Genomic DNA, 15,921 nt, shown 5'->3' with positions numbered 1-15,921 from the left:
TTTTTTTTTTTTTTTTTTTTTTTTATTATCATGTACATGAAAACACTACAAACATACCATTTTATCTGGACCCTAAATGACTGATGTATTTAAAAAAAAAAAAGGGCCAATCTTTCTTACTGGTACCTAAGTTTATTCGGCATGGTTCCTGGAACACACAATTTTTTTTTTTTTTTAGACCTTGCTAACAACTGAACATTTACAATTTGGTATCAACAAGCCATTGTTAACCTGCATAATTTGCTAGTCCAGTTAAAACATCAGTCACCAAATTATAAACATCTACAACTTAATAGTGATTTAAACATTATTTATTTCATTCAATGCATGGACTGGTGAACAGGCCATAGGCCTACATAAATGTAGCTCAATGAGATGACAGTCAAGACAAACTGATTTGTACAAACACCTAATCATAACTTTACAACCAATGCATATATAATTCTACAAATGTACAGTTGGCCAGTTAAACATATTTATATTTACCGTACTTGGTTGTGAAATATGTAAGCATTATTGTGAGGCATTTAAGTCTGATTTCTTGTTGGTGGTTCAAATATGGAGTCTTAAATAGGCTAGGTGTAGAGAATTTACTTTAAAATTTCCAAAAGTGGCTTTTATTATCCAGAAACTAAATATAATAACCATTTTAGTTTTGCCACTTTGTATAAAAATTAGCAATTGACTAATTTGGCAATGGCCTTTAAATGTTAACTCCAGTTTACAATCAACAATAGGTCGTGTCAGAACGATCTTTCATGCAAAATCATTCAATACATACAAAGTTTGAGTATAAATCAAAACCGGATCATTAAAGCCACTGGTCCTAGTTTTTGGGGCAAGTACTGTTGTCCCCCCCCCCCCCCCCCCCATAAAAGTTAATTTTAAACTACTACAAACAATAAAATTAATAAAAACACATTGGTTTTGGATGATTTTAAGCCATCCAATTGGCTGTTGGCATGTTTAGACCAGTCCACTACGTTAGTAACATGGGGGGGGGTGGGGGGAGGGAGGGGAGACACCATTTGTTTGTGGTCAGGCTTAGTTGAAAAGAATTGATTACTTACGAAAAATATTTAAAAGCAATGCATAAGTTAATGGTAAAAAAAAAACCCATGTAGTGGCCAAAATATTTTACCATGCCTACCGGTAATAACTTAACTAGGTCAGGTAAAATGCATACCAGATTTGAGCAATAAATCATGGCTGAACTGTCAACAAGAAATCAAGCTTTATTGTTAAGAATTCTTCTATGAAGATTTTATGATACACTGTACATAAATAAAAATATCATTCCAAAGCAGAACATAACATGTAAGCAATAATATGATTTAATACTTTATGAAGAACAGGCTTCTGAAAATAGTTTCAATTGCACGTTGTTCTTGCAAACCTCGTTTTGCATAACCCCATTTTCCATTCGCACATTGAATTTGGGACATCATTTACATGTTCATGATGGGTTACACACAAAAAATGGGTTAAATGAATTTGTTTTAATGCGTAACCCATAAATGTTTTTTTTCACAAATGTTCGATTATCCGAAGCCTAAAAAATATTGTACTAACATATTTAAATATCCAAAAACCAGGACTATGCTTATGAACATGACTTTGTTTTTGGCAAAACATTTTGTTTTTGTTTAACAACACCACTAGAGCATATTGATTTGTTAATCATGTAAAATATTTGATATAGTCTTAGAGAGAAACTTGTTAAATTTTTTCCCCATTAGTTACAAGGGATCTTTTATATGCATCATCCCACATAGGATAGCACATACCTTAGCCATTGATATACCAGTCATGGTGCACTGGCTGGAACGAGAAATAGCCCAATGGGTTCCATGATGGGGTTTGATCCTAGACCGACCTCGCATCAGGCAAGCACTTTACCACTGGGCTATGTCCCGTCCCTGTTTTTAGCAAAATGACAAGACTGTGAATGTCACATGGCACTCAATGTTTTGTGTTACAACCAGTGCTCCACGACTGGTGTAACAAAGGCCATAGTATGTACTATGCTATCTGTGTGATGGTGCACATAAAAGATTCCTTTTGTTAATTAAAATGAGTAGCCCATGGCATTGCGACAGCAGGTTTCCTCTCTAATTATGTATGGTCCTTAACCATGTCCAACGTCATATGATTTTTAGTTTTACATCTTGTAAATACAATGCTTTTTAAAGATTTCTGATAGTCTTTTAATAGTAATAAATTCTCTTCTAACTCCATAAGAGTGGCGTGTGTACTTTTATTGTTTTTATTTTAATCTGTATAAGGTGAGACAAAAATAAAGAATTTAAGTCTGTTTGTCTATAAAAAAAATTAAAAAGTGTATCAAAGGTACCAACTGTCATTTACATGCTCAATTGTCTCTCTTATGCAAATATGCAGGCACCGAAATAAGTGTCTGGTAATCCATGTACAGGTTACCACAAACTATAGATCGTGAATGGGCTCAATTCACCACTCTTGAAACTTTGCACAATTGCAGTTTAGTGCGAACAGACTTACAAGAATAATGCGTCAAGAGAGCTCTGTGAATTAGGCTCCTGCTATAGGTTACGACACACATCCATCACGTTAATACAACTCCTATTATTTTGATTACTAAAGCCACTCATAGATCCACAAATAATTTGTTTTCCAATCATATCACTGCTTTAATTTTATTGATATTGTTTGTTTATCATATATGTGAATAAAACTCAATTGATCAAAGTGTGTCTGGAGTTGTTTTTGTTTAACTTTATTTATGCATAACAAAATGTTGAAAACTTTGATCGTTTTATCTTTTAGAAATACTAAGCCTGACCTAAACTGACGGCATTTTCTCCATAATACAGGAAGCTTAGTCATGTGACTGGAACAGGAAGCAGAGGACTCTGTGGAAGATTTTAAGCCATTCCATTGGCTGTTTGGATGTTCGGAACAGTTTACTTACATGGGGGGATGCCATTTTTTGAGGTCAGGCTAAGTTGAAAAGAAATATCATTCTTGACTTTGCTGATTTGTGGTAACCTCTTAGTAACCAAAGCAACCGTTTAAGATTCAATATAATGCATACGTATGAATCAGAATTTCTCAGATGGTTAAATCCACGAAAAGAATTCCATAAAAAAACCACCTCAATTTCACTGGTTATTTTTACAATATTGGTGATTTTGAGTCATTTAATAACAGCAGGATATCTGATTGTCCTTCCTTAATCTATTCACCAGAGTGGGGGAAAACCCCCACTATCATCTTTGCATACATACTGAAAACAACACAACATTCAATGCTAAAAGTACAATACAAACGGTAACATTAATTTACCCTTTTATGCTATTAACATACCTTCTGCTCCAGCATTTTACTTCTATATATATCCTAGCTTTAGAGATACTCTAGAGCCTATACTTTTGTTGGATTTCAAACAACTCCATGTACCTTTCTAGATATTTCATCACAGATGTGACAACCGACAGCTAATATCATGTTTAATTAATCATCTCTTTTGGGTTCACCCAATTTCAAAATGAATATGCATGCTTCAAACATAACAATCACTTTTAAATTAAAAATACAGTGAAACCTCTCAAAACTGGTCCCTCTGTAAACCAGAATTCTCCCTGCCCCCAAAACCAATGTTTTTTCACAGCCCCTATTTAAATATCAGTACAGAACAGGGCCCGTGCTTATAAAACTTTTAGAGTCCACACTCAATCTTTAATGACGTCACACGCATGCAATTGGTATGGCGTTGTCATGACATTACTGTCTTAAACTGTAATATATAAGAGTCTCTAAACAAATTTATAAGCACCAGGCCAGAACCTCTATAAACCAGACACTGTACCCCTTAAAACTGGATTTTTTACTTGGTCTAGTGGGTGTCCCTTTTTCAGAGGTTTTACTGTACTGTGAGCTTTTTATTCAAATATTAATGTGAAGTCTTAAGGCGACACCACACAATACGACGGCTTCGTACAAAAACAGCCGATTGTGACAAGACAATATTACGATTTCATTAGTTGCTATGCAACCGGCTATTCTCGTGTGGTGTCACCTTTATTTTAAAATCATGAAAATATGAACATAGTAATAACAGATTCAGATTAGTGGTAGATAAATATGCAAATGAATGTGACAAAATGCATATACACAAGCTGGCTTAAACTAAACATAGTCCAAGTATGATTTATTCGGTCTAACAGCCCTCTAGGAGTCACATGGTGCCTACTATTTTGTATACAGATAGTATGAAATGTTTAGTCACCAGGTGAAAAAAATGGTTGCATATGCGCCCAAATCGATCGCAATGTAGAGGGCCGACTAATTTTCCCAATCCTATCACACATGAATCATGGCAAAATATCCTGAATAAATATATTTATATATTAAAAAATTGTGATCTTCATGAGTGATAATATAACCCTTATGATTTGATCAGCGTTTGTTTCAAGTCTTTCCCGGGCCAAGTCCCTGGCTATCCAGAAACAGGACCCGGGATGGACATGCCAGAAACCTTAGTGGTATAGGTGCCTGTTTAAAAAGTTCAAGTTGTCAAGTCTCCAGTCTTTTGTCTCAAGTCCTCCACATTACTGTTTAAAAAAGGTGCACTAAAAGTCTAACTAGAAGTCTAATTTTGAGATGGAATTTCTAAAACTGCTTCTCACTGTCTAGCACTCCATCTTAAAATTCAAGAAGTAAAGATTGCTCCCCACTACTAAAAATTAATTTTGAGCCTTGTTTTGCAACCACAGTGAACATGTCCAATGTACAAACTTCTTTATAACCAGGACAAACAGGATTAACACCTCAGTCTCCTATATCTAAAGCTAGTCCTACTGATCTGGGTAGTGTACATATTCATACAAGTCGAATATTAACAAATTTGACAATCAAAAAATAAAACAAAATTTGACAAAGAAATAAAAATCTGGAATACCTGATATTACATTGAGGCACATCTTCCCTGTACAGTTTATCTGATTAACTAAAATTTGTGAATACTAAACCCTCTGATCCTAGCTTCCAAGATACAACACATTTTTTGTTTTGCATAAAATTAATTTTTAGCAGTGTTTGACATATGTTTGAGAAAGTCACTATAGCCCTCACAGAAGCTTTGGCTAGAGCTCTATATATTACAGTAATACATTTGATAATTTCCACTAGCCCAGACCAAAAATGTACTAGCCGGGACCGAGGGTTAGTGGATTTGTAAAACATTGTTTTGAGATACTAAAAATATCAGGACAATCAGAAATGTATTAGATTTGCTAAAACTGATAATTTACATTAATGGTAAACAAACAAAAAACAACTTGTCAGGGCTAGCTCTGGCACTCGCCAAATTCGCCTATCAAAAAATTTATTTTAATTTGGCGAAATAATTTCATGTAATAATTGTTATTTTGTTACAAAATTACTGGGTTTTTGAAGTTTAATAGAGAATTTGGCGAAATAATTTCATGTAATAATTGTTATTTTGTTACAAAATTACTGGGTTTTTGAAGTTTAATAGAGAATTTGGCGAAATAATTTCATGTAATAATTGTTATTTTGTTACAAAATTACTGGTTTTTGAAGTTTAATAGAGAATTTGGCGAAATTTTCTGCTGACCCAGAGTTAGCCCTGCCTATAATAGTCAAAAAAAAAGAAGTGTTTTTTTGCATACACTGCCTAGTATCAAGGGTCAAATGTTTTGAAACCCAGTAACAGTTAAACAGTCTTAATCAGAAGAGTAATTCTGCACACACCATGCTTTTGTTGTTCCAATATTAATAGGATTTCATAGCAGTATTTAAAGTGTACATGTGTATATATATATATATATATATATATATATATATATATATATATATATATATATATATATATATATATATATATATATTATGCTATCTTTTTATATATATATTTCCCAAATATATTACAATAATGGAGATTTAATATCTGCAAATAGAGAAGAATATTCGGGGTTTTTTTAAACCCACAATTTGTCAATTTCTTGACAAATATTGCTGAACAAAACAATTTTAAAATGTTCCTTTAAAAAGATGATCTTTTTAATTTCTATAAAAATGTTATGGGACAATTTACCAGTAGCATATACTGTTAAAAAGAAACTTCTATTTCTGTACATATATTATTGGAATAAACCTTTTAATTTCTGTACATTTATTACTGGACAATTTGTCAGTAACATATCCCATTAAAAATACAATTTGTTCCATTTCTGTACATATAATATTGAACAATTTGCCATTAACCTATACTGTTGAAAAAAAATGGAGAAAACTTGGAGTGTTTTCTCTTTTATAGATACATCACCTGTCCTCAACACTAGTGTTGAGGACAGGTGATGTTGAAAAGAAAATTAATAATATCTGTACATATATTAATGGATAATTGGCTAGTAACATATCCTGTTAAAAAGAATTTTTTTAAATGTTTGTACATATATTATTTGCCAGTAACATATGCTGTTCAAAAGATAATTTTTCAATTTCTGTGCAAATAATAGTGGACAATTTAATTAAAACACGCGGAACATGTACATGTAAAAAAAAAAAGAAAAAAAAAAGAAAGAAGATTGTCAATTTCTGTACAAATATTACTGAACAGTTTACTTTGAATATGTAGCATTATTAAAATAGATTTTTAACAATCTTTTTTTAAATTTCTGTACATATATTAAAGGCCATCTGAATAGCAATGCTTGGTCGACCACATCAGAGGTGAGGTCTGCTGGCTATGGAGTTAACGTCACTTCAGGGCAGTCTCTGGACGATCCATCCAGTCTCAACAAACAGCCAGGCTGCTTTACGTCGAAACCTTCATACGCAGAACTGCCGAGACCTGACGTCGACACATAGCTCACAGGAGAAATACCTGAAATGAAAAAAGTTAAAGTTTGTTTTGTTTAACGACACCACTAGAGCACATTGATTTATTAATCATTGGCTATTGGAAAAGAAAGCAAGAAATGTTTTATTTAACGACGCACTCAACACATTGTATTTACGGTTATATGGCGTCAGACATATGGTTAAGGACCACACAGATATTGAGAGAGGAAACCTGCTGTCGCCACTTAATGGGCTACTCTTTTCAATTAGCAGCAAGGGATCTTTTATATGCACCATCTCACAGACAGGGTAGTACATACCACGGGCTTTGATATACCAGTCATGGTGCACTGGCTGGAATGAAAAATAGCCCAATGGGCCCACTGACGGGGATCGATCCCACACCAACCGCGCTACGTCTCGCCCCTCAGCTATTGGATGTCGAACATTTGGTAATTTTGTCTTAGAGGGGAAACCCGCTACATTTTTCCATTAGTAGCAAGGTATCGTTTATATACCATGGCCTTTGATATATCAGTCGTGGTACATAGGCTAGAACGAGAAATAGCCCAATGGGCCCACTGACAAGAATCGATCCCAAACCAACTGCGCATTAAGCGAGCACTTTACCACTGGGCTATGTCCCGCCCCTGAAATGAAAAGAAACAATAAAATCCGACTGACAGAGGTAGAATTTTAAAAGGACTATCGCAAGTTAGCTGCCACTGTAACATGTTAACGACTAACAGATCCTCTTCTGAAGACTAAAATTACACATTAAAGATATTTTCCTCTTTAGAATATCACTACATTTATCTATATAAAGAAAGTGTTTAGTTGTCATCCTGATGTTTGTAGAAGCCCAAACCAGATTTTACCTTCCAATTATTAAATACGTATGAAAATATTATATGATGAAAAAAATTAACAGTGACTGCTGCAGACATTAACACACCACAGTAAATACATTAGACATTGGAAATCCAAACAAGAAAATATATTAATGTGTAGTTTTAGTTGCCAAAAGGCTCTTTTAGTTGGAAACATTTTACAATGGCTGTAAACTCAAATTTTGGTGTGATAATTTTGGGCACAATGTTTATCGTCTTGAATTTAGTGTGACCAAAAACCCTGATTGTCCTCTGCATCAAAGCTAATTTTGTTTGATATCAAACAATCATGGCACTGTGAAGAGACCGATATGTTTTATCGATCGATATTGGAGGCTGAGGTCGATATTTATTTATTTTGCACTCCATAAAACATCACACTGGTCTCACCACAGTACGATAACTGTTTTGTTACATCAATCATTTTGATAATTTAAAAAAATTACACTTTTAAATTATATACGCACAAACGAGCAGCATGCAATCTAGCAAGAATAAGTATTTTGCACTATGACGTCATACATAAAACACGTCATTATCTGTAAGACGTTATAATTTCCAAATTATATCAAGCAAACCAATAGCATTTATTGGTATGCTAAGGGGATTATCCATCTTACACTAGAAATAGTGCATATCATTATTTATGTGTTCACAAAATGACAGAGCAGTGCAATGTTATCTCAAAGGGAAAAAAAGAAAGAAATGGTTTATTTAACAACGAACTCAACACATTTTATTTACGGATATATTGCGTCAAACATATGGATCACACAGATAATGAGAGAGGAAACCTGCTGTCGCCACTTCATGGACTACTCTTTTCGATTAGCAGCAAGGGATCTTTTATATGCACCATCCCACAGACAAGGTAGTACATACCACGGCCTTTGATATACAAGTCATGGTGCACTGGCTGGAACGAGAAATATCCCAATGGACCCACCAACAGGAAATCTCAAACTGAATCACACGTGATGTAGCATTACCCAATCAGAAGTGCATGAGGTAATAAATATGATTATTGCACAAACCTGTGATGTGGTGAACCAACCTAAGTCAGTACATCGCCTACTGATTTAATTTCAAATGGTTGTCTATCATTTGAAACATTTCATTCGGTGCTGGAATCCGACCAGTTTCAAGCTTTGACCATATTGGAACATCTGTAATAAGAAGCAAATATATTTGCAGATTAATGGTATAATATAAGAATCTGTAATAAGAAGCAAATATATTTGCAGATTAATGGTATAATATAAGAATCTGTAATAAGAAGCAAATATATTTGCAGATTAATGGTATAATATAAGAATCTGTAATAAGAAGCAAATATATTTGCAGATTAATGTAAGAATCAATAAAACAAAACATTAACATAAAGAAACAAGAATGTTTTAATACCAAGATGTTGAATAATCTGTAAAATAAGAGGTGAGGTTCATCAAAAGTAGATCGCAGTGACCTAATTATGGAACACAACACACCACCATCCCAAGTTGTACTGGCATACAAGGTTTTATGGTCCTATATGAATTGGTAAGAAGGATAAGTTCCGGAATGAAAGGTTTACAGACGGACGTATGGATGGAAGGAAAATGCCATATCATAATACGACACATCAAAGAAGGGTGTATAATAAAAAAAAATACACTTGACCAGTCAGAGGACTGAATTTACTTCTTTCTATGATTGATAAATAAAGTTTATCAATATATTTTTATTAGAAATGCATAGGTGAAAGACAAAAACTTAACGATGAAGTATACAAACATCTGTAAAGATACCTGACTTAAAATGTATACATCATAATTGCAAGTGCGGTATTGTGCTCTCTTTTTATTCACTTATCTATGGGAACATAACAAACTGTAAATTTTATACAGAATCTAGGCATAAGAAAAAGAATATAAAAATTATTGTCTGCTACAACTTGTTACAAACAGAGGTGCCAGCAAAATCCCTAGTTAAAAACAGAAAGTAATCTACATGTATATATCACATTTCCTGACCAAATTCGCTTTGGGTTTCAACCTTCCTTAATTAGGTACCTTGGTTTCCTTCTTTTTTACTTTAAATTTCTGACTACAATAATTACTAAGGCCAAACAAAAAAATAGGTGTGTTTCCGATTGCATCCCCCCAAAAATTAGGGTAGGTACATGTAGGTAGGTTTTTTGGGGTTTTTTTTTAAATTGAATACTATAATAATAATAATAATAATAATAATAATTATTATTATTATTTATCATCATTATCATTATTGTTATTGTTGTTGTCATTGTTGTAGTAGTAGTAGTAGTAGTAGTAGTATTATTGGTATATGCACTGTTTGTGTATTTCCTTAAATTAATGGGACATTTGTATTAATTTTGTTGTTCTTAATTTAAATACTTTATGCAAACATTTGAGATGCATTAATAATAAGACCTGTTGATTTAAGTGAAGACGAGAATTAAGCTGAATTGATACGATTATATTTAATCGAAATAACCTGTACCAAGGCTATGTTCGTACATTCGGTTACTTCCGTGACTGACTAAGCTGTTCGGTGGTAGCTAATCTGGGGAAGGAACTCTATTACAAAACCTTTTCCATAATTTCTCGATGTTTTTCCGAAGAGAATTACATGTGCAAAATGTATCGTATAATAGTACGTAAACAATGTGCAAGGAAGGAAATACTCTTGTTTGGTGATGTTGTCCTCTTTTATTTTTACTTCTTTTTTTTATATTATTATTATTATAATTTTTTTTTTTTTTTTCAGTTTAAGAGAAAAAAAATTAGGGTCGGGGGGGCAAAACTAAGGACGGTCGGTCGACTGGAAACACACCTATTTTTTTGTTTGGCCTAATACAATGTAGACATTGTGTGAAAAACATGTACCAGGAAATCTGACATGTACCTGTATTACATATTGATCAACCTCTATAGGCTTTCAAATTAAATCTGTTTTAAATTTCTCAACAGCATATTAATATTATTATTTGGTTGTAATTATTTATAGACTTGTGATCGAGGTATAATCTTTAAAAAACAAATAATAATAACTTTTGGTGGGAAGACAAAATATAATAGAGGGCCTTGAACAATAAGGTACACTATATTAAATAGAAAACCCATGGCTAGCTTTGGGTGAGCAAAATATTTTGCCAAATTGTTTATTAAACTTCAAAAATTGCAGAATTTAACAGTTATTTTCTAACAAAATTTCAATTATTACATGCAATTATTTCATCAAATTAAAATAAAATTCACCAACTGCTTTCAAAATTCGCAATTGGTGAATGCCAGAGCTAGCCCTGAAATCCAAAAATTATTATCAATAAAGTATAAAGTGTTCAGAAAACCTAAGTGCTACAGCAATACGAGTGCCTTGCACAAGTATACACACGAGATTAACCAGTTGTGACGAAACAAACACTATTTCATCGGTTGCTATGCAATCGGCTAATCTCATATGAGACACTGATATCGTGTGCCGTCGCCTTTTTAAGTTTAAAGTGCTCAGATTAAAAAAAAGTAAGAATTAAGGATGATAATTACCATTAAATAAAACCTCAAAAGCACCGGTTGAGATGAGTTGACCTTCGACGGCATTGCTGATGAAAAAAATCATTAAACAGGCATAAATCTGAAAAGAAAAACAGTAAACAAATTAACCAAATGGACATTTTCACTTCATTTAAAGGTGAGACAATATGTTCCCTCAAGTTACTATACTGTAACTGCTGTTCCCATTTTAGCTAAAATGTGCCAAGAACACATTGCTTGAACTTTAGTGGGTATAAGCATGAAAGTGAAATATAGTGGCTGAATCACAGCCTTTTGTTTGTAGTTAACCTGCAAAGTAACAAGATTAAAACCCTCAATAGGTTACATAAAAAGTACTAGTCTAAAAGAGCTTTTAACTAGTACACTGCATTAGAATTTATTTTTTCCACAGTAATGGCGGACTATGTTAGAGAATAATGGATAACAAACTTTCGGTTACATGATAATTCTGTGAAATCTGAAGGCCTGTAGTAAAACATCCAACTCTCAGAAGAAGAGAAGATAACATTTAATATTACTAGACATCGGAAAGCAGGGCTCAAACTTAATAACAGCAAAATTAACCTTTCAGTCATGTTTATTTCCAGCAAATTTATATCACTTTAAATCTTTTTGCCACAGACAGGATTAAAATTGCTTTTGGTGGGCTATTTCAACCACAGCAATTTTTTTTATAAATTGCCGTGGGACACAAATTCTTAAGTTTGAGCTCTAGGAAAAGGCCACCACAAATATACTACCAGTTAGTAGTGAACGGTACGAGAACTGGATCATAAACATTTTAAATCTAGGATATTATATTAAAAAATTTTTAATAGCACTTACTTTGTTCTCCAAAGCCCAAGAAAATAAATTTGGAGTCTGCATGTTGAGACGTGGAAAAGGATTGAATGAACTGACAATAAGGCCAATAAAAACTAATTTAAGAACACTAAGAACTTGAGCTGAAGTGGCCTTCACAAATGTTGGTGGATAGTTGTCACCGACGATGGTCAGGCTGGGAAATCGCTCGTGGATGGTGTGAGCATACTGCTCGAACACCTTTCGGTAACCTCATGAATAACTGTAAATAAAACAATAAAATCATGTCAAAATATTAATGTAAAAAATGCACCTGAACAATAAACAAAATATTAGAAAAAATTGCCCTGGGTAAAATGGCCTATCGATGGCAATTTGGACTGCCTACAACAATTTTTAATAAATAAACTTACCTGAAATGTTATTTTGTTGCAGGGATAGCTCTGCCAATTGCCAAATTCGCCAATTGCGAATTTTGAGAATAATTGGCAAATTTTATTTTAATTTGGCGAAAACAATTTGTGTAATAATTAATATTTTGTTGGACAATAGATATACATGTAAGTTTTGCATTTTTTAGATAATTTGGCGAAATTTTCTGATCACACAGAGCTAGCCCTGTGTTGTATGTAAGCATATTATAAATTACAAAGGTTATATAGTGGCAGAAGTGCCGTCGGTGATGCTCCTGACAGCTGACCTAAGGCAATTTATGTTAAGCCCAACATTATTAGGTATTTTAAAACTAAGCTTAAGTTGTAGGATCGGTTAAAAGAATATAGTAGTATTACTAATAGTACCTTTGATATATCTTGATGTTAGGTAGCTTTCATCTAGACAATTAAATTTAGTAGAAAATTGCAGTAAATAAAAAGCTTGTTCTGTTTAACAACACCACTAGGGCACATTGATTTATAGATGAAGTTAATCTATAAATAATTGTGCTTCTAGAATTTTAATACAATCCACTAGCCATGGGATCAGCAATTAAATTTTTTTACTAGCCACTATTAAAAATTCACTAGCCCTACTAGTACTTTACTTTTAAGTTACTAATTAATTTAATAGTAATAATCGGAAATGTCACCTAAAGAGGGAGATACTAGATAGAGCTTAAAACACTAACATTGGGGGGTGGGGTGGGGGCAGGATATTCATATTTACAAAATAGACTTAACTGCAGCATTTGACCTTTTTTGTTTTACTAGCCGTCGCGTATGGCATTAGACTTGAACAGTAGTTATTTACTAGCCCACCACAAAAAAATTAAAAAAATCACTAGCCATGGTAATGGGGCCACCATAATCTAGAAGCCCTGTAATGATTAACCTTGGCAAGACTTCCAAACGTTCCAGCATTCAGTTCATTCAATCAGGGTTTGTTATAATATTAGCATGCATGCTAGCACTGAACCTGCTTTGTCATGATGTTTGTAGAGACCGCACCGGAAGACTGGTAGCGCCTCTCACATCCATTACACCATTGCCGAATGCAAGGTTTGAAAAGCACATGTTAGTTAACGTCTATAAAACATTTATTGTTTAATATTGGAAGAATACCAGTACTTGTATCAGGTATAAAATACATTGATAAAACTTTATAACAAATATAGAACTCGTTTTACTTGCCACTTTACGTTTTAATTATTGAAAAATAGTGTTGTTGTCATTATTGCAAGTATTTATTTTTGTGAGGTAATTAAATTTAATTTATTACTCTTGCAGTACATGACAAAATTTAGATGTTTTGATTTATTGTATAACTGTGATCGCCCGTTAACAACATCTTCCTGTTTGTCTGGTTACTACAATCCAAGATGGCGGATATTTGTTTACATTTTCAATGATTTGTTATTATGAATACATTTATTGTGGCCCTGACACATCTGTTGTTAGGGAATCACATAAAAATAATCCCTATAACCACATCTTTATAATTAACGGATGTAGGACAAAATGTCACTGGAAAAAATGTCAAGTCAAAATATCAACTATTAATGTAATGTATTAAAGTGGAAGGAAGGAAATGTTTTATTTAACGACACACTCAACACATTTTATTTACGGTTATATGGCATCAGACATATGGTTAAGAACCACACAGATATTGTGAGAGGAAACCCGCTGTCGCCACTTCATGGGCTACTTTTTTTGATTAGCATCAAGGGATCTTTTATATGCACCATCCCACCGACAGGATAGTATGCACCACAGCCTTTGTTACACCAGTTGTGGAGCACTGACTGTAATCAATTAAAGTGGTACCCAGGTAAAAATGTCAACTTTGACATTATACTTAATGTGTAAAAAAAACTTTTTAAAATCCTAACCATGTATTCTACGACTTTTCGTTTCACCAATATATAATTGTCTCAATAACACAGCATGGGTGATGTAAAAAAAAAAAATAATGCCACTAACTTATTTTAAAAAAATCAAAAACCATACAAACAACAATGAAGCATTCTCTCTAATTATTCCAAATTTTGTAATTATGAAGAAACTCGATTTCCCAAAACCTAACACATACATCTGTTATCTCTCTTGCTCTGTCCTCCTTTTCCTCTCTCCCCTTCTTTCACTGTCTCACTTCTCTCTATCTCTCATATAACACACACACACAAGTTGACATTTTGACAGAGGTACAACATTAATGGTACACATTTTGTCTTCTTACATATTGACCATTGACCTGTATATCACTTTTTCCATGGCCAACTGATGCTCTTTACTCTGTACAATTGAATGCTGTGATAATGACGATGATGGTAATGTTCATTTGTAATGCACAAAGGAGTTTTATTACATTCCACATGTTGTATGATATATGCTTGCAACAAAAATGGCTGTTTTCTTATGTTGAACCCTTTTTGGGGGTGGCTGGGTATTATAATGACCAATTAGTCGATTATACTGATTATATTAATGGTACTGAAGGTATTTTATTTGAAAATAATGAATACATTCCTACAATTTTGAGTGTGCCAAACGTTTTTGGGGTTTTATTTTTTTTTGCAAAATGGAGTTACCTACCCTGATTACAAATGTTTTATTTTGGGGGTCAGGGCTAATTGAATTTTTTTTATTCTTTTAAAGGTATTCCTTCAGTATAGCAAAAAATCAATATCATTCTTGTCATATTTAAAAAGTGTCCGCGGTCCCTAATGTTTGTGTTGGGTGGGAGAGAAAACTCGGATGATGATATTCCACACAGACTTACCAATACAAAAACTTTAGTGTGGGACCAGTGAATTGGGACAATTTGGGCGCCTTGATCTCTTTCGGTTGCTGTGATGTCACCTGGGACTGTGTGAGATCTTTCCAAGTGAAAACAACCACGGCAATAAACACAGCTATCATCGACCAGCGAGCTGTGTCCGCCATCTTTCCTTCTTTCGTTTTTCTGTTTTCCTTTATTTCCAACTTTTTGTTTCGATCACCTATGTTAACGCAGAGAATAATTCCATGCCTTCTCCCTTCTCACTTGAGAGTCACCTTTCAAGTCTAAGTCATTAGATTTTTTTTTAAAGTTAAAGTTTGTTTGGTTTAACCACACCATTAGAGCACAGTGATTTATTAATAATCGGCCATTGGATGTCAACCATTTGGTAATTTTGAAATATAGTCTTAGAGAGGACCCGCGCTACATTTTTCCATTAATAGCAAGGGATCTTTTATATGTACCATCCCACAAACACGATAGCACATACCACGGCATTTGATATACCAGTCGTGGTGTATTGGTGTTACAAACAGATTTATTAACTTGCCCTTGGGAATATGCCTTTAAGATTTGGAATCATTGAATTTACCATTGGTCTGTCATCTTGT

General features: G+C 33.5%; 1 protein-coding gene across 1 annotated transcript; it reads right to left on the bottom strand.

The window, feature by feature from the left end:
- Positions 1 to 5,887: 5,887 nt before the first annotated feature.
- Positions 5,888 to 15,474, bottom strand: LOC121366589 (selenoprotein T2-like). Its single transcript, XM_041490997.1, has 5 exons — positions 15,311 to 15,474; positions 12,116 to 12,353; positions 11,282 to 11,369; positions 8,771 to 8,902; positions 5,888 to 6,889 (listed from the first exon to the last, which is right to left on the bottom strand). The coding sequence occupies exons 1-4, from the start codon at positions 15,472 to 15,474 to the stop codon at positions 8,808 to 8,810; spliced, it is 585 nt and encodes a 194-aa protein (XP_041346931.1). The 3' UTR covers positions 5,888 to 6,889; positions 8,771 to 8,807.
- Positions 15,475 to 15,921: the final 447 nt, after the last annotated feature.

This window comes from Gigantopelta aegis, chromosome 1 (assembly GCF_016097555.1).
Source record: "Gigantopelta aegis isolate Gae_Host chromosome 1, Gae_host_genome, whole genome shotgun sequence".
Taxonomy (NCBI): Eukaryota; Metazoa; Mollusca; class Gastropoda; order Neomphalida; family Peltospiridae; genus Gigantopelta; species Gigantopelta aegis.
This window is presented reverse-complemented; position numbering and strand designations above follow the sequence as displayed.